At 37.6% G+C, this 25954-nt stretch overlaps 4 protein-coding genes across 5 annotated transcripts; all 4 read left to right on the forward strand.

The window, feature by feature from the left end:
* The first annotated feature begins 5397 nt into the window (after nucleotides 1-5397).
* LOC141655008 (protein FAR-RED IMPAIRED RESPONSE 1-like) lies at nucleotides 5398-7423 on the forward strand. The gene is made up of 2 exons (XM_074462112.1): nucleotides 5398-5495; nucleotides 6127-7423. The coding sequence occupies exons 1-2, from the start codon at nucleotides 5398-5400 to the stop codon at nucleotides 7421-7423; spliced, it is 1395 nt and encodes a 464-aa protein (XP_074318213.1).
* A 1484-nt stretch (nucleotides 7424-8907) lies between these two features.
* On the forward strand, nucleotides 8908-14122 carry LOC141657020 (mitogen-activated protein kinase kinase 3). Its single transcript, XM_074464129.1, has 10 exons — nucleotides 8908-9056; nucleotides 9478-9607; nucleotides 10658-10912; nucleotides 11367-11585; nucleotides 11691-11828; nucleotides 11952-12119; nucleotides 12499-12612; nucleotides 12723-12830; nucleotides 13009-13100; nucleotides 13364-14122. Exons 2-10 carry the CDS (start codon nucleotides 9506-9508, stop codon nucleotides 13731-13733), a joined length of 1566 nt encoding a protein of 521 aa, XP_074320230.1. The 5' UTR covers nucleotides 8908-9056; nucleotides 9478-9505; the 3' UTR covers nucleotides 13734-14122.
* A 488-nt stretch (nucleotides 14123-14610) lies between these two features.
* Nucleotides 14611-17099, forward strand: LOC141655978 (small ubiquitin-related modifier 1-like). 2 transcript variants are annotated; one of them, XM_074462955.1, is made up of 5 exons: nucleotides 14611-14877; nucleotides 15306-15373; nucleotides 16561-16707; nucleotides 16806-16860; nucleotides 16893-17099. In XM_074462955.1, the coding sequence occupies exons 1-5, from the start codon at nucleotides 14709-14711 to the stop codon at nucleotides 16901-16903; spliced, it is 450 nt and encodes a 149-aa protein (XP_074319056.1). In that variant the 5' UTR covers nucleotides 14611-14708; the 3' UTR covers nucleotides 16904-17099. The 2 variants fall into 2 exon arrangements, with proteins under 2 accessions (XP_074319056.1, XP_074319055.1); XM_074462954.1 differs by having other exon boundaries at nucleotides 16806-17099.
* Nucleotides 17100-18284: 1185 nt separating this feature from the next.
* Nucleotides 18285-19271, forward strand: LOC141655010 (small ubiquitin-related modifier 1-like). Its single transcript, XM_074462113.1, has 3 exons — nucleotides 18285-18359; nucleotides 18878-19027; nucleotides 19218-19271. Exons 1-3 carry the CDS (start codon nucleotides 18285-18287, stop codon nucleotides 19269-19271), a joined length of 279 nt encoding a protein of 92 aa, XP_074318214.1.
* The last annotated feature ends 6683 nt before the right edge of the window (nucleotides 19272-25954 follow it).

Consider the following 25954-nt stretch of genomic DNA (forward strand, 5'->3'; position numbering starts at 1 on the left):
TTCTGTATAAATATTGCATGTAATGCCTCAGTCTCAATAATTTCTACAATATTTTGAGATTTGGGTAGCATTTGGAATTTGCAATCGTCTCTCCCTTATTACTTTGAATTTAGAACACTAATTTTAATTAGATGGATGTGTCCAAGTCCGTTGGGCATGACTTGGTAAAGAGGAGAAAGGATCAAAATGTATTCACAGATTGTTCTATAGGACCATTTTTAGCAAAAAACCAGCCTAATGGCATAAAGCCCAACTAAGTAAGTTAATAAATGTGTAAAAAATTGTTTATTTTGGTAACATAATACTTTATCTTGATAACTTGCATATTTAAATATGTCGGTATTCATTATAAGATATCAGGTAATCAAAATAAAACTGAAATATGAATGTAATTATAGGTTAACTTTGAACTTTTTCCTTTTGGGTCAGTCCTATGCTATAAGACGATCCTATAGAAAAGTTGTTGAACTGTATTACGTTATGGTAAGACCGAACGGCCATAACATGTCTTAAACCGGTTTACTCTTCGTTCGTGGCCCAGAAGCCATTAAATCCACATTTACCCTAATCAAATTCAATCCAAACCAATATTTGATCGAGTTTAATTTTAGATTAAAGTAACTTGCATCGAACATTTCAATATACTTGAATTAATTTACCCTGCCATTAAAACGAAAATTGTTTTAATCAATGACAAACTATTCTGTATAACTATTCACCAACAATCAATTTCCTCAAATAATCCAAATATGTACTTGCAAAATTGAAGCATCCTGCAGGCCTTGAGCCTACCATACACAGTTTTTCACTTAATCAAACTATATATGTCCCACAAATTTAAGTAGGGCCTTTAAAAATTTATGAATGAAATAATGCATTTGATTGATTTTTATTTTTCATGTTGGGAATTTAAGAACGTTGTAAAGTGGTAACGGATAAATGTAATAAGTCCAACAAATCAACAATTACACTTGATAAGGTGGGGTACTTTATTATAAACAAATTACGGAGTATATTGGATTGGACGACATAGAGAATCAAATGGCTTGTCCTCAATTATATACAACGGTCGATTTCCAATGCAAGTGTTTAATTGCATATTGTTGTACGTTTTCTGTCTAATTTGACGAAATGATAATACTATATTTGGCCTAACTCGGAATAAGATTTATCGTACTTACTATTTAATTAAGGAAAATGAAAGGGCGTCATCGGCTGACACCCAATTTGGGCGACACCCTCTCACATGGGGTGAGTGGGGACCCCTTCAATTAAAAATGGTTGTGAGGGGGTGGCACCCAATTTGGGCGTCAAAGATGTTTTTGTTGTTGCGGATGATCTTAGAGTCTTATAACTTGGTGAAAAGGGTGCTTCCTGGTATCTTGTTATACCCAATGCACATATAGCGGCTACTTGGTATCTTGTTAGAGTCTTGTAGATTTGCTAGGCGGACTTGAGCACGCTAGATTACTTCAGGTGCCTCGGCTTCTTGTGCATATGGACAACCGTCCGTGTGTGGATTTTTTCAAAAGTGACCATTTGCTAAGTAACGATCTTCGTCCGCTAGTTCAAAGATGCAAGGCTTTGATAGCCTTGAATGGGTGGGAAGTTCACATTAATCACGTCTACAGAGAAGCTAATCTCTACTACTATAGTCGATTCTCCTTCTGAAGAATTAAGATCTACCCTACGCGATGATATTTTAGGCGTTTCATTTCCTCGTCTAGTTATTAGTTAATCTTTGGGGCTTGCCCCTCATATGTACCCAAAAAAAATATATATATATAGCGGCTACGAATTCCAACGTCATAAAAAAAAATACATCTATATTTCTATAATATATTCGTGGCTTCATTATCGTCATAAATAAGTCGACAACTCGATAAGTTTCAAGTTGATTAAGCCAAGCCCTCTAACACAATTAAGGTTATCCTAATCACAAGTTACCCTAACTACTCCACTTAATCCCACTTGGTGCATCGACTTGTTTCATTCTCGTCATGCTGCATGACTCGTGCATAGTTAATTTTTTTTTTGCTATTTACCTTTTCACTACTTACAACATAATTTGGTTTATACAAATAAAAAAAAAATAGTAGAGACGTAGAGTTGTAGTGGTGGAGCTAGGGGAGAGCTCGCAGAGAGTATAATAGGAGTGTTCGCCCTCGCCGAGAAATGAAAATTTCGATATTTTTAGTTAATTTTTGGAATTAACTTTAAACCATTACTCATTCGCATCCATTAAGTACAAACCCTAACTCCATCAAAATTCCGAAAACTAACATGTCTTCGTCAAATGTCTAAATTAAAAAATTATTATAATTTGGATTATACTTTATGTAGTTATGATACCCTACAACTATTTAACAAATAGTTATATGAACGTAACTTGTACTAATACCTAACCTAATTTCAACATTTTCAACTACACATAAGAAGATAAGATAATGTAGGTGATGCATAAGCAACAAACTGCACTGAAAACTACACTTATACTCCATCGGAGACCGAGTTGCATGCACCATAAGGACATCTACCCTTACAAGCTAAGAATACTGCCTTTAATAAGCACACAAATATCTAACCAAATTACACTTGGTTTCACATACTTGATCCTTTCATTATTGTTATTTATTGGATTGCCTGTTTAGTATAACGGCAATATCAGTCTTAAGATAAAAACGAAGTATTATCCTCTTAAAATATAGCCATATACAAAATTTGTTGCAAGGTTAACGTACGTTTTGATATTTTTCTCTCTTTATGATGATAAAAATACTCCGTATTAAACTAAGTTTTATTAAACAGAATTCTATGAATGATACTCGCAGTCAGAGACTTAATTAAGTTATAATATCGGGAGGGGTTCCGAAATTAAATCTGCTTTTTGTTTATATTTTAGTGTAAAATTATCATCAATAAACCTCTCTTAGTTAGCTATGATTAACTCTTATCATTTACTCCAAGATCGGTCACTAGATACTCATAATATATATAATTGGAAAGAAAGTCCACAAAATGTTGTCAAATTCCACGAAAAAATTAAAGGTTAGAAAAAGGTGGCAACAGATGAGAAAAGTGGAAGGACTTTTTGCATATGTGATAATCGATCATGTCTAGGGCATGTTGAGTTTGCACGTAACCTAAATACGTATAATGACGCTAAAGAGTAGCCAACCTTTCTTTGCTTGGATTCCACGAGATGTTTACGATCCCACCTAGCTAAGTATATTTTTCTTACGACATGATGTAGTATATTCATTATTCTTAAGACTTATTTTGGTATGTGTACAAAGTTGTAATTTGTTTCGTATGACGGATCACTATTCTGATATTCTGTAAATAAAATATGTCTTAGTTTAGTACGGAGTAGTTTGTAATGTATTACTCCGTAACATCTAATAATGTGAAAGTAGCGTGTCTTTTGTAGGTTTGAGTCATTTTGTTCTATGTTATGTGAAGTACTAGCTTCATGCCTCCACACATTCTTATTAAGACAGTTTGAGAGAAAATGAGTTGAAGATTTAAAAGTAACTTTCTAGATTAAAGATTCGGAGCGTGGTTATTCCTCTTTAACAACAAATCTGCGATGTTTCAAGCTTGTTTGAAAACAATTTAACCGCACACAAAATCTCATTCTATACCCGCTTTAATCAATAACTCGTAGAAACTATTTCATGAAATTGTTGAACTAATATTTTCTTGATGTATAAGTCTTCTCTAAATTCTTTATTTAATTTTGATTACACCGTATCACCTTAATAGGTAAGATAAGGCAGAATAAGATCACACACAATTTATTTGGGAGTATATGTACAATATTACAAGTCGGCATTAGAGACAAAAGGTGTCATACGCTCATAGCCGACTTCACTTCACCAAAACAATTTATAATTCCAAAAGATGGTATCAAAGTTGAGAAAGTTGGAAACACCATGCGGAAAATCGAACATCGAAGAATATTGTCAAACAAATTAAGTACTCCAATTAACGGGCCCTCTAACTAGACATTTACATTATGCAAAATTAGTATAGTCAACCGAGTTCTTTACATTTGCTTTTAGTGTCGAGTTTTAAAAGCTCACATTCTATATGTTGATTTTATAGGTATAATTATGTCATTTTATCCATACATATAGATCCAAAAGAGGAAATATAAAGAATCTGATGAACATACCTAAAAACGAAAATGTAAAAAACTTGGTGAATAAGAGGAAGTATTAATTATTTTGTCGGAGCATTTTTCATCGAACTGAGGTTATTTTGCAAACTATTTCACATTTTAGGGTCGATTTCTTTCTTCCTAATTGGCTAACATCATCACTTTTTATTTTGTGTGTGCAAATTTTAGTTAAATCGCTACTTGAATTAACGATTTCACCATTTTTAGGGTAAATCGCTACTCCAAAAAATGATGATGTTGATCCAATGGGGAGAAATAGTTTGAAACCCATCCTAAGGCTTTGTTTGGTGAAACTAGCTGAAAAGTTAGTTGAAACCTGAAAAACTATTTGAAACTTGAAAAGCTTGCTGAAACGTAAAAAGATAGCTGAAAATTACGATTTGAAAAGGTACCTGATTTTTATTAAAACTGTTTGGAAAACTAGTTGAAAATGTAAGTGATATTTGGTCAAATGACGTAAAAGGACATGATATAAATGAAAAGGATGTGAGTTTTCTTGTTTCCAAAATAATTGAAGGGCAAAAAGGGTAAGTAAAATAAAAATAGGCACCTGAAGTATAAAACCGTTTTATTTCAGGTAGCTTATTTGGGCAGATAAGCTACTTGCCAAATACTGCCAAATGAATAAGTTATTTGAAATTTTTGACAAAAAAAAAAATACTTTCGTCAAAACAGATATCCAAAAAGGCATGCCAAACAGAGCCTATAACGTAAAATAGTTTATAAAATAGGGTCATGCTGAAGATCGTCGACACTTTTACTAATTATCGTCGACAATTAATGTAAATTTCCATGTTTGTCCTCCATAACACAACTCAATTTCTGTCTCACTAAAATCTCTCTAAAAAAAACAGCGGGTTTTGCAATTAACACAACTCAATTTCCGTCTCACTAAAATCTCTCCAAAAAAAAGACGGTTTCTCAAAAAAAAAAGGGTTTTGTAATTAACAACATGAACGAGAACGTTTTTAACAACGATTTCAACAATGAAACTAGTAACGAGGTGAGTGTACGATTTAATTTTGTTTCAAATTTATGTTTTATTAGCGATCGATTCCCGAATTAGGATAGATGCCATGATTTGAGACGGAATTAGGATAGATTTGTTGACGGAATTAGTCAAAAATGGATTCGAAAAAAAAAATACGAAATGGGCTGGACGAAGAACATTTTCGTCAAAACTCAGACCCAGACGAAAAATTCCTTCGTCCAGTATGGGTCTTGGACGAAGAAATTTTTCGTCTGGGCCTGGATTTGGACGAAAAATTTCTTCGTCCAAGGCCCATACTGAAAGTAGGAATTTTTCGTCTGGGTATGGGTTTGGACGAAAAATTTCTTCGTCCAAGGCCTATTTCGTATTTTTTTTTTAACTTATTTTTTCCGTCTTTTTTAGTTTTCGTAAAAATTAATTAATTATTACTAATAAACCCCGTAAATGGCCCAAATCGTTGTATTATATTTTTATTTAATTTTTTTAATTCTTTCCGACTCGTTTTATTTTCGTATAAAATAATTAAAATAATTAATTATTATTAACTAATTTATCAAAATGCGTGCGCAGGTGTATAACGATAATATCGGTGACGACGGTATTGATTACTCTAATCATTTTATGACCTCCAAAAAATTTCCGTCAAGTATGGAAGGGTTTACTTAGGCATTTGAGACCGGACTTAAACTCGGGTTTGGTATAAAAAGAGCAAGCAACAAGAGAGTTGGTCGTCACACGAGTCTGAAACAGGATTATTTTGTTTGTCGGATGGGTGGAAGATGTCCCGTAAATAATGATGCCGATGCTTTAATGAGAGCTAACACGGTTACCGTGTGGTGCAATTACAAATTTCAAATGAAAGTTGTTGAAATACAAGAGAATAAGTGGAAGAAGCTTGTCATGTTATTCGGGTTTCATAACATGCTTTAACGTTGTATTGTGACGGCGATAGATACTTTGCAAAGTTTGATGAAGAAGAGTTGGCTTATATCGACGCCCAAGTTAGAGCTCACGTAAGACCGGCTATTATTAGTGCGGGTTTGCATCAGCGGAATCCTGAAAAGTCAAGACCTAATCGGCGACAAATCTACAATCGTTCTCAGAAAGTAAGGGCCGAGGAAAGAGATGGGAGAAACCCGGCACAACAGATGTTAGCACTTGCGGTTCAGCATAAGTACGTTCATTACTGGGTCACTGATCGGGAGACCGAGGAGCTAACCCACGTGTTCATGGCTCATCGAGAAGCCGTTAAGATGTTTCGATCATACTATTATGTGGTCATAATCGATTCCACGTACAAGACAAACTTATACGGTCTTCCGCTTGTTGAGATGGTTGGAGTCATACCCGTTGGGAAGACCTTTGTGATCGCTTATGCTCTTGTGACGCATGAGTCCGAGGATGGATATCGGTTGGTCTTACAGCAACTGAAGGCCCTTCTCAATGATGCCGTTCAACCTAATGTTATTGTTACTGATTACGAGCAAGGGTTGTTGAACGCGATTCCCATTGTTTTTCCGGATTCGTCTCACTTGCTATGTCTTTGGCATATATATGCTAACATGGAGACGAGAGCACTTCATATCACGGCCGGTCAGGATAGTTGGGCTAAGTTCATATCATGTAACTTGTTTAAAGCGATAGTCGAGGCGGAGACCCGAGATGAGTTTGATGTGGCGTGGGCCAATTTGGCAAGGCAATGGCCTGGAGTGGCGGCTTATATTGAGGGTCAATGGTTCCCGCACGTGGAGAAATGGGCCAAGTACAGAATGAAGAAGATAACTCATTTTGAGAACACTTCTACATCCCGAGTTGAGTCGGCTCATGCGAATTTGAAGAAATTGTTGAATAGCGCGAAACTGGCCATTGATAGCATATGGATCCGTTTTCATTCTTTGTTGGAAACACAACATGTTGAGATCCGACACTTGTTGGAGTTATCTAGATCGAGACAGTTGACTGGGATTAATCGATTATTCTCCAGACCTTCTTATAAAATCTCAAAGAATGCCATCCTTGAATTGCGTGGAGAATTCGAAAGAGGCGCCAAGATGACGGAAGATGCCTTGATGATCGATTGCGATTGTGTAAAGACTACTACACTTGGTTTGTTATGTGCTTGTTCACTTCATCGGATTTCTCAAAACGGATCTCGAGTCCCTCTAGATGTCTTACATGTATTTTGGAGGAAGTTGGAGTACGATGGTTCGGAGGCAATGCCGGCTTCTTCGGAGCCACGACACTACTAGAACTCCCATCCGACATCCGGTTGAAACGTCCCTCCTCGTCCCGTCTACGGGGCCCCCTACGCACTCGCTCCGCACCCCCTCATCCTCAGCTACCTCATCAGCAGCCCGAAACACCTCCTCCTCCAACTCCTGCGCAGTCCACGACTGGGTACTACCCTCTCCACCCACCGGTGCTACCTCAGGCTCAAACTGGTGCCCTTTCGAGCTCGAACGTGACGGTCTTTTCCTCCACCGACCATTTATTCACAAAATAACAAAAAAGCGTTCATTAGTTAAATTAATAAAACCGAAAAATTTATTAATTATAATGTTATACTTCACTATTTCTTTTTATTTGTCGTGAAGACAGAAAAATAAGTTTAAAAAAATTTAAAAAATAAAATAAATAAAAATACAACGAATTAGGCCCGAACGGGGTTTATTATTAATAATTAATTATTTTTTTACGAAAACAAAACAAGACGGAAAAATAAGTTTTACAAAAAAATAAATAAAAATAAAAATACAACGAATTAGGCACGGACGGGGTTTATTATTAATAATTGATTATTTTTTAACGAAAACAAAAAAAGACGGAAAAATAAGTTTAAAAAAAAAAGAAAAAAAAAACAATGAATTAGGCACGGACGGGGTTTGTTATTAATAATTAATTATTTTTTAAAGAAAACAAAACAAGACGGAAAAATAAGTTTTTAAAAAAAAAAAGAAAAAAAACACGAATTGGGCTTTGGACGAAGAACATTTTCGTCGAAAACCTGGCCTAGACGAAAATGTTTTTCGTCCAACACCCATACTGGACGAAGAACATTTTCGTCTGGGCCAGGTTTTGGACGAAAATGTTCTTCGTCCAAAGCCCAATTCATGTTTTTTTTTGTTTTTTTTTTTTTTTGAAAAAAATTCGATTAAAATGTCTCAAATCATACTAATTCCGTCTCAAATCAAAACATCTATCCTAATTCCGTCTCATATAAAGGCATCTATCATAATTCCGTCACAAACATACAAACTAAGAAAATATTAAAAAAAAAATTACTAAAGAATATATACCTTGTTGAATGTTTGAATTTGATGACGGAAATGATGTGGTTGAAGACGGTGTTTTCGTTGTTATGTGAGACGAGTTTTTTTTCTTTAAATTTTTAGTTTGAAATAGTGTTTTTAGTTTGAAATAGTGTTATAAGGGGGAGTGTGAGAGAGGGGTAGTTTAGGAAGTTTATTAATAATTATCGACGATAATTAGTAATGTGTCGACGATCTTTAATAGGTTGTGTAAAATAACCCTGTTTTGAACAAAAAATATTCTCTGTCCCATAACAAACCCAACTCAAAAGCATCCGACCAAAAAATAGCCCGATAATCACACACATAAATCAAACTTGGGATAACATACCCCGGCCCAAATAGATACTCGGTACACTAAAACTGACCCGATCCAAACCCGGTCGATCTCCTAATCCTACTCATATACGGACATAGCCAGTAGTAGCCCAGTACCCACCTACCCGGTGTGTTTAGGAAAGTTTATGATCTTCGTCGAGTATGTATCGACTACCAACTAATAATCCCTGTAAAATTGAACACAAATTTAAACAACAAAAGCTACAAATCGCGAAAACAAGCCTATCAATTCCTGGTATTTCCTCTTTTCTTTCCTATAATTATTTCAATTATAATTATAATTATAATTATTATAGAACATGATTTGGTAAAGATATTGCAGTGATTTGTAACTAATCCTGTAGCTTGTTGTAATTCTTGTCCTCCAATGCATTAAAATGATATTCTTTCCGTCTCAATCGTTTATTTACATTCGATTAAAATACATGTCAGGTAAATAAATGATTAAGACGGAGGGAATATATATATTACTCTTTCCGTCCCAATTATTTGTTTATTTTTATTGTCTGTGACGGTTATTTTAATCAAAGTTGAACAAATGACTGAAACACTTATAAGTGTAATGATATTTTAATTAAATGTAAACAAATGATTGAGACGGAGGGAGTATTATGTTATAGAAGATGTTGTTGATGTCTGGTTGGTTATTCATGTAGGTGGTAGATCTTGGAAGGTGAATCTAGAATGGCTGCATTGGAGGAATTGAAAAGGAAGCTTACTCCATTATTTGATGCTGAGAAAGGGTTTCCTTCCGGTATCACTTTCGATGGGAGTGATTCCGAAATGGTATGCCTTCTTATGGATCATTATTCTAGTTCTAGTATCTTTATGTGATCAAATTTAGTCCTTTTTTTGGATGGAAAAGTTTGGAGGGAAATGGATGGGGAGTCAAATTGGAAGATTAAGCTTAAGTTGATAGTTGAGGTTCGATCAATTGTCTGAATTGAAGAGTGGATAATGCACGAGTCCAATGTTTGTCCAATGATTTCACATGCGAGCAATGTTGCTCTGACTCGGTTACAAGTGCCACTGTGTCACATACGGTTTTATTCCGCCAAATTTTCAATTTGTTGGTCTAAAATGAAGCGTCAAAGTGTTGTGTCGAACACACAACCAAAGTGAAGTGTGGGAGTAGCATGGCATGAGAGAATAAAAGATGCTGAGCATTTGAACATGAGACCTCGAGGTCATTAGATTCTGATATTATCTTAGGGTATATTTGGATAGCAAAAGTGGAGGGAAAGGGAGGGGAGGGGGAAGTAGGGAAGGGAAAGAGAGGGGAGGGAAGGGGAGGGGGAATGGGATGTGGGTGTTTGGATACAATTTCCCTCCAAATCTTGCCTATTGTGGAGAGATTTTGATTAGGCTTGCAAGAGGGAAAATGGATCCCTCCAAATCCCTCCGGCCCTCTACTCCTCCACCCCTCCACCCTCCTTTTCTATCCAAACAAAGGAATTTAAACCCTCTTACTCTCTCCCCCTTTCCTTTCCCTCCAAATTCCTCAATCCAAACGCACCCTTAGAGAATTATCTCAACAAAAGTCTAACTTCATGTAGTCTGTAGTTCTTAATAAACATAATGAGTTGGGTTGAAGAGAAACTGAGGAACCATTTTCCGCTCTTTAAGTAAATTTAAAATCATTCCGATATAGATGAGACATGGATGGAAGATATAGTGACCTTAATACCGCTCCCTCCGGCCCCCACTTTATTCTTTAATTTGTATCGGAACAAAGCCTGAATGCGATTTCTGATGATGTTTGGCACCAAGAAATTATATTGTCTGAACAATGAGATGTGATTGTTTGTTGCTAAATTTGTTTACCTTATTCAACAGTCGTCAACTAGTGGAACCATTAACTTATTGAGCAGATCGTATGGAGTGTATAACATTAATGCTATGGGGCTACAAAAATGTACTTCATCGCCTGTGGATGAATCAAATTACAGTGAGAAGACATACCAGTGCGCTTCAAATGAGATGAGGGTTTTTGGAGCTATAGGCAGTGGTGCTAGTAGTATCGTTCAGCGAGCTATTCACATACCCAAACATAGAATCATTGCCTTGAAGAAAATCAATATCTTTGAAAAGGTATAACGTCTTTGTCTTATGATGGGTCACTCTGAGTCTGATCAGATAGTTGTTTATATTAACTTTTTTGGTGATTGCAAATAAATTTTTATCCACTGGCACTGCCTAGCGTCGCCATAATTGGGAGTTTTAGACGAACTTAGATTATTTTTGTTTTGTTGCTGTTATGTAATTGGTCTTTGTAAAGTACACCGACTTTCAATTACGATCTGCAACTGTTTCATTTGCACATAGTTATGCTTATGTTCCAGCTATTTTTACTATACTTGTTTTCCAATAGTTTTTATATTGATTTGAAATTGGTCTTTCTAAGGGAATAATTGAGAAATCAAAATTCATTGAGATTCTTATTGAATGCTTTCTTCACTATTTGTAGGCTGCCTTTCCAAGTAGTCGGTATACAGTTATAAGTATTTGGGGGTGCGACTAATCATACTGTCTTTTTTTTCTGCAGGAGAAAAGACAGCAACTTCTGACTGAGATAAGGACGCTATGTGAGGCACCTTGTTCGCAGGGTCTGGTAGAGTTCTACGGGGCGTTTTATATTCCTGACTCGGGACAAATAAGCATTGCTTTGGAGTACATGAATGGTGGATCCCTGGCAGATGTCATGCAATTTCAGAAGTGTATACCTGAACCAATACTTTCGTCTATAGTTCGGAGGCTTTTGCATGTACAGATATTCTCTCTTACAGTTTCTTTGCTCTTTTATGTTACCTGCTAGTTTTGCACTTGACAAGTCTCATCTGCTAAGTTTTCATATGTGAATACTACTTAGGGATTGAACTACTTGCATGGTGTTCGGCACTTGGTACATAGAGACATAAAGCCAGCAAACTTGCTTGTAAATCTCAAGGGAGAGCCGAAGATAACAGATTTTGGTATTAGTGCTGGGTTGGAGAACTCAATGGCCATGGTTAGTTTTTTGAAACTTTTTCTCTACTTAGACTTTAGAGCGAACATTCAGTCGTTTAATATTCAAGTGTGATAGTGTTGCTGGTGTTGTTTCTGAGATTCTGTGTAATTAATTACGTTTCAGTGTGCTACGTTTATCGGGACTGTTACTTATATGTCTCCTGAGAGAATACGTAATGAGTCGTATTCATATCCTGCCGATATATGGAGCCTTGGGCTTGCCCTTTTTGAGTGTGGCACTGGAGAGTTCCCATACACGGCCAATGATGGACCCGTAAATCTTATGCTACAGGTGAGCTATTTTCACACTTTTTTGGTTCTGTAAATTGTGACTTCTAATTGATTGGTTCATAGTTCTGCTTCAGTCTTCCATATTTGTTCATAAATCTAATACGGAGTAGATTGGTTCATAGTTCTGCTTCAGTCTCCAGTTGGCTTTGTGGGTAAACGTAGTACTCCGTATCTTTTAAAAATGACACCTGACATATGAAAGTAGTTGCTTTTCATAAACCAAATACCATAAATTCTAGTTCTACATATATTGGAGAAATTGATGGTCAGCCGTTGACCACCAAAGATACACATGGATGATAAATTTGGCATGGAGGTAGTAGAATTTTCAGAATGATATAATCCTTGTCTTATATCCATATCCCTCATTTTTATTGAAGATCTTGGATGATCCTTCTCCTACCCCATCCAGGCAAAAGTTTTCACCAGAGTTTTGTTCATTTATCGACGTTTGCCTGCAAAAGGACGCAGATGCAAGGCCTACAGCAGAGCAGGTCAGCTATACACCTTTCAAGTTTGAATTACTTCAGTTTGAAATCAACTTGCTTTCGTAAGGAGACAGTGATACAATGTTATCTGACACTTAATTTGTGCCATCATGCAGCTTCTTTTACATCCATTTATTACTAAATATGAGGACTCTCAAGTTGACTTGGCAGCTTTTGTCCGAGGTGTATTTGATCCAGTTCAAAGGTTAAAAGATCTTGCAGATGTAAGTTCTTACTCTGTCAAACTATTATATACCCTAAATCTTCGTACTGAGTTTACTTAACTGCTTAAAGGCTGTAGTTTGGTAGGATCGCTTGAAAGGGTTGTCAGGATAGCCTAATATTGTTCACCAAGTCTCTAAAATATTGCTTCTTTTTTCCTAACTAATTTTGTCCATGCAGATGTTTGCGATACATTACTACTTACTTTTCGATGGACCGGATGAACATTGGCAGCACATGAAGACATTGTACAATGACGAATCTAATTTCAGGTTTGTAGTATTTGTTGTCTTGACTTGTGGCATTTTCGCTTTCATAGAACTGCATTATTAAGGGAGCCATAAGGCTAGTTTCGAGTTTCGATACTGACGGGTTTCAAACCTGAGTTCCACCAGTCGACCACTCAATGACTTCACCATGTAGAACCTAGCTGACATCTGCCGAAGCTGCATTCCATTTCTGTAGCGCCTAGCTCATCCTGCCGTCTGATAAATAATTTTTTTTTTCTTTTTCCGTTCATGATTTCTTTATGCAGCTTCTCTGGGAAACAATTTGTTGGTCCAAATGATATCTTCTCTAGCTTATCAAACGTGCGGAGGAAACTAGGGGGAGAATGGCCACCCGAAAAGCTAGTTCATGTTGTCGAGAAACTGCAATGTCGTGCTAATGGTCAAGATGGGGTCGCAATCCGAGTATCTGGATCGTTTATCCTCGGGAATCAGTTCATTATATGTGGCGATGGCGTACAAGTCGAGGGCTTGCCTAATTTCAGGGATATTTCCATTGATCTGTCAAGCAGGCGAATGGGAACATTTAAGGAGCAGTTTATAGTTGAACCAGGTGATGCCATTGGATGCTACCGCATTGCTAGCCAAGAGCTGTATATTATGTCACATGACAACTAGGACTGTACTATCTACGCCATATGGGTTATTCCACGGCTCTGTACATAAGGTGAGCCTGTCTCATATCGGCCTCACTAATAATTGATAGCTCAAAGGCAGGCCATAGTCGGTTGCTGCTGGGGCAGCTTGTGCCCGAGATCAGCAGAGCTGCTTGCAAGTAAGTGCCATACGACAAGGCTATGGACGGTAACAAGACGATTCAATTGCAAACAGACAGCCTCAAGCATTCAAGGTTTATTTGTGGAAAGATGGCGGTGAGCTGTAAGAATTAATGAAATATGTTGATCTAGATTATCTAATTTGTGGCTATAATGTATAGCGACAGCTTGACAAGGGGCCTTGTATATATTTTATTAATCAGGTTCACTTATAAAAAACCCGTCTTCGTGTATGTAGAATGTGTCTGAGATACGAAGCTATGGGGATAGACTTTCTCCCTTAGCCGAAAGGTTTTAAGGAACTTAAATCGTATAATTACTGGTTTTGTTTAATGATTTTCTAAAAAAAATGCACGACAAACTGAGCGTGGGCCGTGTGACTAAAGCCGCTACTCATATACTCTGTATATAATAAGTGGGTCATTTGGATCGGATGTGGTCATCTTAGGAAAGTCCCCACAACCCACGTGTGTCAAATATCGAGTCATTTAGGTAAAAGTTAATTCGGAGTTAACAAAGTTCGGTTAAAATCATGTCGTATTGCTGTATTGGGTCAATTTGGACCTGAACCGGTTTAAGTATTCAATGTTTGAATATGAGTCCAATCAGATCAAGACAAGTTAAACGACTGTCGGGTTAATTTTGAAATATACCGAGTAACTTATAAATCAGTCTCGTACTTCAAATACTATCACTCCCGATATAGAAAATTATCGTCACTTAAAATATGATAGTCTACAAATCCCGAATATCGGATCGACCAACCAAATAAAAACCCTGATAGAGCCATTTCCCGCAAAAATAATAGGAGACAAAAATGGCGTCTAACGGAATAATAAACCCTAATCAAATCCGCCATGAAATCGAAACCTTGAAATCTCAAAAACAAAAAATTGAAGCTCGAATTTCACTTCTCCAATCTCAATTACTTCAACAACATTCCTCTTGTACCAACAATTCTTGTCCTCCAATCTCCGCCGTTCAAGGTTTTCCCTCTTTAGTTCCGTTTGTTTTTGTTTGTTTGATTGTTTTTTTTTTTGGTTTAGGTTAATCACTTAAATTTGTGGAGAAATGATGTGTAATGTATTTTGGCGGATTCAAAATCTTGTTTGAGATCGTCTTAAGCTTTTAAAGGCGGTCTTCAAACCGTCAATTTATGCTACACGGTTCATTTAATGAGGGGAGTTATATATACTGACGCGCGCGTCAGTGCGTCAAATGTTGAGTCATTTAGGTAAAAGTTAATTTGGAGTTAGGAAATTTTGGTGAAAATCATGCCGTATGGGGAGTAATCAATGCTTGAATATGAGTCCAATCAGATCAAAGACAATTTAAACAGATCACTCGAGTCGGGTTAATTTTGCAAGTTATAGTTATAGTAGTGTACTAGTGTGTAACCTCAAAGAGATGTCAGGAACACGAGAAGAAGACAATAAACAAGGCGAACGGGCTGCCTATATCAAGCTCAAAGTCTCGGGTGAGGTCTGTTTGTATTCTCCCTCTTTCTTTCCTCTCCTTTCTTTTTAACTTTAATTTCCTTTTGTCGACAAAATACGATGTGAGTTTTCTCTCCAAATCTTAGCGATATTGGGAATTTTTTTGGCAAATTGGAGTTAATTAGCAAAATAATTAGTAAATTGGGGTTCATTCGAAACTATTTTGCCTCAATGGTGTCCACGTCATCACTTTCATTCGAAACTTAGCGGCTTTGTCTTCTTGTTATTTTTCAGATAATAAATGCCATAAGCTTATGAAAAATAGAGAAATAGGGAAGCTGCTAACTTTCTTAGCGGCTTTAGTGGTTATTCATTTCTAGAATAGGCTGTCATCAGTGTTTGAAGGTGACGGTTTTTGAAAAAAAAAAATGAATAGTAAAGCCGCTAGGTTTCTTAGCGGCTTTACTATTCATTTTTTTTAAGTCGCTAAGAAACTTAGCGGCTTACCATAAAAACTGAAAAAAAAATAAAAACTGATGACGTGGACACCATTGGGCAAAATAGTTTCAAACCAACCCCAACTCCCTAATTATTTTGATAATAAACACCAATTTGCCAAAAAATTCCGATATTGGAGGAATTTAATTTAGGCTCGAGGGATATAGAGAGAGATTCATCCTCATTCTCCACGTCAATTATGCCAGGGTTCACAATTATTTTTATTAGCCGCGGTCGTTGTAACATTTAAAATGCATTGGATAGTGATTTTTTTTTTATTTGGATAACAAAATTGAGGCGTAAGGATTTAATCCGGATAAAAAAATGAAGTGTTCCATTGCTTAAGGAAAAATTTGGACGTAAAGCTCTCCGTCCCTCCTGTTCTGGCTATTTCCATTCGCTCATTCTCCCTACCCTAATTTATTTCAATTCCCGCACTTGCTGCACTGGGTCAGATCCGGTTCAGGTACTTAAAAGGGGACTTGTGCTAGGGTTTTTGATATTTTTTTTATCCCGCTCACCATAATATTGGATAGTTTGCAGTTTGCTTAATAATTTGCTTTGTTGCCTTCGGCATTAGCTGTTAGAAGTATAGATTCGCGTTCCCCCTGTTTGATCTATAAAATAACGAAATAAATGGGATGGAGCGAGTATTATTGTATTTCGCTCAAGTTATATTACATTCTTAACAGGATAACAGATGGTTAATATATATGTTTGAAGTTGGTTTTTTAGGATGGTGATGAGGTCGTCCGAATGAAGAGGTCTTCTAAGTTCAAGAAGCTTTTGTATGCCTATTGTGACCTCAAATCTGTGGATTTTGAATCCATAGTATTCTTATTATATGGGCGTCATGTTCATCCACGTCATACTCCTGATCAGGTCTGTTTTTCCGTCCCTTACTCCCTCTTTTTCCGTCAACACACATATAATCATAAGTCTCACAGTTTCACTTGTGAGACGGATTTTGTTCGTTGCAGCTGGAAATGGAGGATGGTGATGAGATATATGTTTTTTTCAAATTGCCCCGGGAAGATTTGGTTGCGGATTCTAGTTGACTGTGGATTATTATGTTTAAAACTGTATTGTTAATGGATCATCACTCTATTTTCATCCTAGCGGTTTAGTCGACAAATTAAAATCTCTGACAATGGTTTTGATGTTTGGCTTGCTATTTACTGTTTGAACATTTGTTATAAGAATCTTGGCTGTATGTTCTGGTGTTCATAAGACTCCTTCGGTGTGTACTGGTTGTCCCTGGAGTCGACTTATTCAGCCGACTTTCATTAGCTCGCGGGCAACCAATCCGTCTGAACTGAGATTTTCTTTGGCTTATTCAGTCGACTTATTGAGACTTAAGGGTTATTAATCACGGTAAAGAACTGAAAGTATCGTTTAGTTCTCAATAACACCAGTTGTACGGTGTAGAATCTGAGCTTTGTAATAAAGAATTCGAGTTCAATTTTAAAGAATACGAGCATTACTAAATAATATCTGATTTCATCCATTTATACAATAAAAATATAATTTTAAATAAGTTCAGGAAAAATATATACCCATAAGCTCGATATTTTTTAGCTTCCTATTTGTGCAATTCCATGCCAAAACCAATTAATGATAGAAGAAATATACCGAGTAACTTATAAATCAGTCTCGTACTCCAAATCCACTCCCGATATAGAAAATTACCGTCACTCAAAATATGATAGTCTACGAACCCCGAATATCGAATCGAGTATCGACCAACCTAAGGTTACATTAAACGATTAGGGTTAGCCGTTAAAAGCCTAAAACCCTGATAGAGCCATTTCCCGCAAAAATAATAGGAGACAAAAATGGCGTCTAACGGAATAATAAACCCTAATCAAATCCACCATGAAATCGAAACCTTGAAATCTCAAAAACAAAAAATTGAAGCTCGAATTTCACTTCTTCAATCTCAATTACTTCAACAACATTCATCTTCTACCAACGATTCTTGTCCTCCAATCTCCGCCGTTCAAGGTTTTCCCTCTTTAATTCCGTTTATTTTTTTGTTTGATTTTTGTGTTTACCTTAATCACTTAAATTTGTGGAGAAATGATGTGTAATGTATTTTGGCGGATTCAAAATCTTGTTTGAGATCGTCTTAAGCTTTTAAAGGCGGTGTTGAGACCGTCAATTTATGCTACGTGGTTCAATAGTTATATATATATACTGACTGTTGTAGCTTAAGACGATCTTAACCAAGACTAAGTTCGCTTTAGTAAACTGTATACCGTCAAATGTCGAGTCATTTAGGTAAAAGTTAATTTGGGGTTAGCAAAGTTTGGTTAATAAAATCATGCCGTATTGGGATTTGGGAGTATTCAATTCAATGCTTGAATATGAGTCCAATCAGATCAAGACAATTTAAACGGATCACTCAAGTCGGGTTAATTTTGAAAGTTATAGTTATAGTAGTGTGTAACCTCAAAGAGATGTCAGGAACACAAGAGAAAGACAATAAACAAGGCGAACAGGCTACTCACGTCGTTCTCAAAGTCTTGGGTGAGGTCTGTTATTATTCTTCCTCTTTCTTACCTCTCCTTTGTTTTTAACTTTCCTTTTGTCGACAAAAGACGATGTGAGTTTTCTCTCCAAATCTTAGCGATATTGGAGGAATAACAACCATAATTAAATTATTATAAATAGCTGCGGCCGTTGTAACTTTTAAAATGCATTGGGTAGTGATCTTTTTTATTTTATTTGGATAACAAAATGGAGGCGTAAGGATTTAATGCGGATAAAAAATGAAGCGTTCCATTGCTTAAAGAAAAATTTGGACATAAAACTCTCTGTCCCTCCCGTTCTGGCTATTTCCATTTGCTCATTCTCCCTACCCTAATTTATTTCTATTCACGCATTTGCTGCACTGGGTCAGATCCGGTCCAGGCACTTAAAAGGGGACTTCTGCAAGGGTTATTGATATTTTTTTTATCCCGCTCACCATATATTGGAAAGTTTGCAATTTGCTTAATACAATTTTGACAGGATAACATTATGGTTAATATGTTTGAAGTTGGTTTTTTAGGAGGGTGATAAGGTCTTAATCCGAATGAAGAGGTCTTCTCAATTCAAGAAGCTCATGGATCTCTACTGTGACCGCCAGTCTGTGGATTTTTGGTCCATAGCATTCTTTTTTAATACACGTCAACTTACACCAAATCTGACTCCTGATGAGGTCTGTTTTTCCGTCTCTCAATCCCTTTATGTCCGTCACACACATACTCATGCGCGCATACATATATACATACATATGTGCTCCTGGTTACGTAACAATATTTCTCTAGGGACCGCTTCATTTACTCGTGATTATGTTAATGTGACCCATACTATACTGATCATCATATGTGTTGCAACTGAATTTGAAGGATGGCGATGTGATAGATGCTTTTTTCAAGATGCCCCACAGACGCAGAAATTAAGTTATGTATTCTAATTGACTCTGGATTATTATGTTTAAAACTGTATCTTAAATGGATCACTCTATTATCATCCTAGCCGTTTAGTCGAGAAATAATCTCTGACGATGATTTTGATGTTTAGCTTGCTATCGACTGCTTAAACACTTGTTTTATGCACGACTTATTTGTATCAGAATCTGGCTGTATGTTCATAAGACTCTTTCCGTTTGTACTAGTTATCCCTGGAGTCGACTTATTAAGCCGCTTCAACATGAGCTCACGGGCAACTGGTATCAATAAGCTCGATGTGGAGGTGTCAATCTGCACAGTACAACTGGTATCAATAAGCTCGATTACATATATGTGGGTCGATATTGAGCTCGATTACATCTGTGTGTGTCGATATTGCCTAGTGACTCAACGTGTAGGCATTTGTGTTAACTGTGGTTCATTTTTTTTGAAATTAAAGAACAATTCAGTAATAGAACGTCATACGACACTTACAAATGATAGGTATAATCGAAAACAAATCTAATGGATGTTAGTCGTAAACTGCAGTAACAATGAGAAAGAGTAGAGATAACCCGATTAGTAGTGACGTGGTATGATGGCCACTGCCTTGAAAACTATATTCCGGTACGACCGTGGTGGCGATCGCCTAGTGCCTTGCTGTAGTTCCCAAGGATAACACTACGCCTCAACTCGCCGCCCACTCGGAACTGTGAGACTTGGAACGACAGAAATGATTTCTTCACCCAGAAATTATTAGCAGAGAGAAGAGAAGAAGTGATTAGAGAGAAGAGAGGATGTTTGTGTAATTGTTGAATGCTGAAGAGTGATCTATTTATAGCAAAATAAATCAACAAAGATTAGTGGAAGGAGTCACGCACTTGATGGTAAGCTCCATTTGAAGCAGTGGAGGGAATAAAGGAGCATTTAGAGCAAAGACTAGCATCCCACCAGCAACATCGGTGGTAGGGATTAAAGGAGCGCAAAGACTATAGCATCCCATCAGACAGTCTTCCACCAACAGCACTTTGGACACTCCAGTCCAAAACAAAAACAAACGGTTCGGTTTTGGCCCAAAAAGATAGGCAAAGCCCGCCGCAGGCGATTGCCAAATCCCAAATCCCGAATCACGAATCCGGATCCGGGCCGGGCCGGGCTCGGGCACGGGCACGCGCGCGCGCGCGTGTGCGAGCTGAATTAAGCACCTCGCAAAGCTTCCACAAAAGCCTCCCATGACCCACTAGTGATATGGTAAGGAGTGTGGTCATATATAAACACAACACAAACACTATTCCTCACCAATGTGGGACAAAATGGAAAAAAGACTATGCAAAAAGTAGCCCCTATTTCCAACAATCCCCCACTAGGGGCGCCAGAGAGAAAGAAGAAGAATTCCTGGGTAAAGGAAGGATTGGATACTTAGGTATCAATATCTTTCGATTTGAATTGACACTTTAGTGAAATGAGGAAACAACTTACTTACAGCGAGAGAATATCTTACGATTTGAATTCCTAGCTGAGCTTCGGTCGATACCCCCCACAACACATATCATACCTTCAGATTAAGGTCGTTCCGCGAAAGTGCAACGCGCTCTTTTAGAGTTATGCGTTTACCTCGGTACTGATAGATGTGTTCAGAAGACTTCTCATAGTCTAATGATCGTTACACCTACGTAGGTGACTCAAGTGCTCCTCAATGGCACTTCTCACATGAGTCATTAAGGATCTAAGTCCAACCTGGTGTATGATTCATCAAGTGCGTCTCAAAAGCATTACCATTAAGGCTATGAATCATACAATGTCATAGGAATAGAAGCTTTAGACTTAGTCAAGTCTCACTCTTGACCTAAGGACTTAAGCCCCATTCCCTTGACGTATCAACGACTAGTCTCCTAGTCGACCCTTTAGTAAAGGGATCAAGAAGATTGTTTTTCGGACTTCACATAGTCCAAAGCAATCACTCCATTGTTTTGGAGTTGTTTAACTGCAGCGTGTCTTATTCGAATATGTCTCTTTTTCGAATTGTAGACACTGTTCTTTGCAACACCAATTGCTGCCTGCGAGTCACAGTGCAGGGAGACCGGTGTTAGCCGTCCGCCCCACACTTAATCGGTATATCGGCTAAAAGGTTTTTCAACCATTCACCTCTTGCCCCGCCAACTCAAGAGCTATGAACTCGATTCCATGGTAGAGCGTGCAATGCAAGTCCGTTTAGAAGACTTCCACGATATAGCACCTCCACCCATGGTAAAGACATAACCACTAGTAGAACAGATCTCATCGTTACCTTGAACCCAGTTAGCATCACAAAGATATCCCTCTAACACAAACAGGATTTTTACTATAATGCAAACATAAGTCAATTGTTCCTTTCAGGTATTTTAGTAAACGACGAAGAGCATTCCAGTGTTCATTGCTAGGGTTATGTGTATAACGACTCAGTCTACTAACTGCATAAGCAATATCTGGTCGAGTACAGTTCATCAAAAACATCACACTACCTAGGATTTTAGCATACTCTTCTTGGGAAACACTCTTGCCCAAGTTTTTACACAATGCTACACTAGGATCATATGGTGTTCTGGCAGGCACATCATCAAAGCAGTTAAACTTTCTCAACACTTTTTCAACATAATGAGATTGACTTAGACAGATTCCATTGGAGTTTCGGATGACCTTAACTCCTAGGATAACATCAGCTTCTCCTAAGTCCTTCATCTCAAACTGTGATGACAAAAAATCTTTGGTTCTAATTATTACCTCTAAATTATTACCAAGTATTAACATGTCATCAACATAAAGGCATATGAGCACACAATCAGATTCTATTACCTTTGAATAAACACATGAATCAGAATGATTAACCTCATAGCCATTACTTATTAAAGTGTTGTTAAATTTCTCATACCACTGTTTAGGTGCTTGTTTCAGTCCATAAAGAGACTTGTTCAGTTTACACACTTTACTCTCTTGACCCTCAATCAAAAAACCTTCAGGTTGAGACATATAGATCTCTTCCCTTAGTTCACCATTCAAAAAGGCAGTTTTAACATCCATCTGATGTATAATAAGGTTATGAATAGCAGCTAAGGCGACAAGAGTCCTAATAGTCGAGATTTTGGTCACAGGAGAGTAAGTATCAAAATAATCAATACCCTTCTTTTGTGTAAAGCCTCTAACTACAAGTCTAGCTTTGAACCTCTCTATTGTACCGTCAGGTCTCATTTTCTTTTTAAAGATCCATTTACTTGTAATGGGTTTACTACCTTTAGGTAAGTCAGTCAACTTCCAAGTTTGATTTGACATAATAGAGTCAAGTTCATTTTTAATAGCATCTTTCCAAAAATTAGCATCAATGGATTTCATTGCCTCACTATACGTTTTTGGGTCATCTTCTATTAAAAAGGCTGAAACAAATTCATCACTAGCACAAACAGTGTATCCATGTTCAGACAGCAAAGTTGAAACAAAATCAGCTCCAAAGTTCTTTGGACATCTAGGTCTCTTACTCCTTCTAGGTCCAGCATCATGATTAGTAGAAGTGCTACTACTAGCAAGTGAAGAGATATCAATAGATGTAACAGGCAAACTAGGAGATGAATCAACATTCTTCTGTAATGGAAAAACATGCTCAAAAAACACAGCATCTCTTGCTTCAGATATAGAACGATCACTTAAAGACATGAATCTATAAGCAGAACTATTTTGAGCATAACCTATAAAAACACAATCATAGGTCTTTGGTCCAACAGTAGGTTTCCTAAAATCAGGTAAACCCACTTTAGCCAAACACCCCCACACTCTAAGGTAACTTAGGTTAGGAGGATAGCCCTTCCACATCTCATAGGGTGTCTTGTCAATTTTCTTATGAGGTACACGGTTAAGAATGTGACAAGCAGAAAGTATAGCTTCCCCCACATGTCGTCGATAGGCCGAACTTAAAAGCATAGCATTCATCATCTCTTTTAAGGTTCTATTTTTCCGTTTCTGCTACACCGTTAGACTGAGGTAAGTAAGGTGGACTAGTCTCATGTATTAAACCATTAGCAGAACAAAAGTCGGCTAGATAACTAGATTTATACTCACCACCTCTATCAGACCTTACCCTTTTAATTTTCCCGTCGAGTTGATTTTCGACTTCATTTTTAAAGTTTATAAACGATTGTTCTCGCTTCATCTTTAGTCTTAAGCGGATAGACACGGTGTACCTTGAACAGTCGTCTATAAAGGTGACATAATAATTCTTTCCACCTCTGCTTGCAATATTTTTGAAGTCAGCCAGGTCGGAGTGAATTAACTCAAGAAGACTCGTATTCCTAGTTGTGACAGGTTTACTAGGTTTCTTTGTGAATTTAGCTTCAACACAGCTAACACATTTAGAGAATTCTTGACTCGTCAAACTTGGAATTAAACTCATAGTTCTAAGTTTTTTAATATAGTCAACATTCACATGACCTAATCTACCATGCCAAACATCAATAGACTCACGATATAAGCGAAGTAGATGCAATATTATTAAAAATCGAATCGAGTTCAACACAAAAAGACCCCCAGACAGATAACCCTTGCCCACAAATTCCCCATTACGCGACATTACCACCTTGTCGCCTCAAACACAAGCTTCAGCCCAGACTTTGTTTAATAAGGCACCAGACACAAGGTTTCGACGTAACGAGGGAACATACAAAACATTATTTAAAGCAAGTGTTTTCCCTGAGGTGAGTTTGAGAAAGATCTTGCCTTTGCCTTTGATCGGTGCGGATGAAGAGTTACCCATAAAAACGCAACCCCATCACTACTTCCTCGAACTCGATAAATAACCCCTTATCAAAGACAGAGGTGTCGGGAAGCGCCGGTGTCCAAGACCCATTCAGAACATTACCCACCATATTAGCTTCCACAACCACAGCAGCAATGATGTCATCAGTTACAGCATTGGCTTCATCAGTTTTCTTTTCGGAGCATTGGTAGGCTTTGTGCCCAGGTTTTCCGCAAACATAGCAGACAAAAGGACCCTTAGCAGGTTTCTGAATCTTAGGAACCGGTTTGGTGTGCTTCCCTGGACCATTCTTCTTGGCCGACCCTGGTTCTTACCCGACCAAATTTAGCCTTACCCTTACCCTTGAACTTCTCAGTATAGGACGGACCACCAGACTCAACCAAATTAGCATCAACATTAGCATTAGAAGATTTAACAGATTGACTAACAGGTTTGTCTTTAAGGCGATTTGCCTCTTCGGTCCTCATGTGTCCTACTAGTTCTTGGAGAGACAAGTCTTTTTTCTTATGCTTAAGATGGTTTCTATAGTCAGACCAGGAAGGGGGGAATTTTTCCAATAACACATTTGCTAGAAAAATCTCATCTAGCTTCATCCTTCATTCACTACGTCGACATAAATTCTCATAGACATGTACTTGATCCATTATAGGTTTGTCATCTACCATCTGAACCCCACCATTTCCCAACGACATACTTCTTTTTACCAAAGATCATCACCCCATATTTTTCTCTAGTAATTCCCACATGGTTTTAGCAGATTTGTAAACCATAAATAAGTCAAATAGGGTATTATGCATAAGATTAAGGAGGTGAAACCTAACTGTTTTATTATCCTTTTCATGCTTTATAATAGCCTCTGCATTTGACTTTACTACGAAAATTCCAGGAGGTGTAAGCGGCACACATCATCGGTAATTTCGTTTTACGAGCTCAAAGTGGGTCGGAAAAAAGAACGTAATCAATTTCATCTTTTTCAAAAAACATCGGTAATTTTTGAGCCCAACGTTTATAATTCGACCATTTAAGGGTTCGACTTTAGACAAATCAGGAGCATTCTTAGACATAATCGACATTGTTACAAAGAATAATAATATAGTTTTCAAATTGTTAGTCGTAAATCTAAAGAATAATGAGAAAGAGTAGAGATAACCCGATTAGTAGTGACGTGGTATGATGGCCACGCCTTGAAAACTATATTCGAATACGACCGTGGTGGCGATCGGCTAGTGCCTAGGTAGTTCCCCAAGGATAACACTACGCCTCTCAACTCGGTTTCGCCCCACTCGGAACTGTGAGACTTGGAACAGACAGAAATGATTTCTTCACCCAGAAATTATTAGCAGAGAGAAGAGAAGAAGTGATTAGAGAGAAGAGAGGATGTTTGTGTAATTGTTGAATGCTGAAGAGTGATCTATTTATAGCAAAATAAATCAACAGCATTAGTGGAAGGGAGCTGCTGCACTTGATGGTAAGCTCCACTGAAGCAGAAGTGGAGGGAATAAAGGAGCATTTAGAGCAGCACTAGCATCCCACCAGCAGTCAGTGGTAGGGATTAAAGGAGCGCAGCACTATAGCATCCCATCAGACAGTCTTCCACCAACAGCACTTTGGACACTCCAGTCCAAAACAAAAACAAACGGTTCGGTTTTGGCCCAAAAAGATAGGCAAAGCCCGCCGCAGGCGATTGCCAAATCCCAAATCCCAAATCACGAATCCGGATCCGGGCCGGGCCGGGCTCGGGCACGGGCACGCTTGTATGTGCTGCGTGTCTGCGAGCCGACTTAAGCACCTCGCAAAGCTTCCACAAAAGCCTCCCATGACCCACTAGTGATATGGTAAGGAGTGTGGTCATATATAAACACAACACAAACACTATTCCTCACCAATGTGGGACAAAATGGAAAAAAGACTATGC

Source organism: Silene latifolia, chromosome 5 (genome assembly GCF_048544455.1).
Source record: "Silene latifolia isolate original U9 population chromosome 5, ASM4854445v1, whole genome shotgun sequence".
Lineage (NCBI taxonomy): Eukaryota > Viridiplantae > Streptophyta > Magnoliopsida > Caryophyllales > Caryophyllaceae > Silene > Silene latifolia.

Coding starts and splice junctions, on each gene's coding strand:
- LOC141655008 (XM_074462112.1), top strand. CDS start 5,398: ATGGGTCTTGGACGAAGAAATTTTTCGTCTGGGCCTGGATTTGGACGA. Junction 5,496..6,126: donor AGTAGGAATTTTTCGTCTGG/GTATGGGTTTGG, acceptor TGACGGCGATAG/ATACTTTGCAAAGTTTGATG.
- LOC141657020 (XM_074464129.1), top strand. CDS start 9,506: ATGGCTGCATTGGAGGAATTGAAAAGGAAGCTTACTCCATTATTTGAT. Junction 12,120..12,498: donor CCGTAAATCTTATGCTACAG/GTGAGCTATTTT, acceptor TTTTTATTGAAG/ATCTTGGATGATCCTTCTCC. Junction 13,101..13,363: donor AATGACGAATCTAATTTCAG/GTTTGTAGTATT, acceptor TTCTTTATGCAG/CTTCTCTGGGAAACAATTTG.
- LOC141655010 (XM_074462113.1), top strand. CDS start 18,285: ATGTCAGGAACACAAGAGAAAGACAATAAACAAGGCGAACAGGCTACT. Junction 18,360..18,877: donor TTCTCAAAGTCTTGGGTGAG/GTCTGTTATTAT, acceptor TTGGTTTTTTAG/GAGGGTGATAAGGTCTTAAT. Junction 19,028..19,217: donor CAAATCTGACTCCTGATGAG/GTCTGTTTTTCC, acceptor CTGAATTTGAAG/GATGGCGATGTGATAGATGC.
- LOC141655978 (XM_074462954.1), top strand. CDS start 14,709: ATGGCGTCTAACGGAATAATAAACCCTAATCAAATCCGCCATGAAATC. Junction 15,374..16,560: donor AGCTCAAAGTCTCGGGTGAG/GTCTGTTTGTAT, acceptor TTGGTTTTTTAG/GATGGTGATGAGGTCGTCCG. Junction 16,708..16,805: donor CACGTCATACTCCTGATCAG/GTCTGTTTTTCC, acceptor TGTTCGTTGCAG/CTGGAAATGGAGGATGGTGA.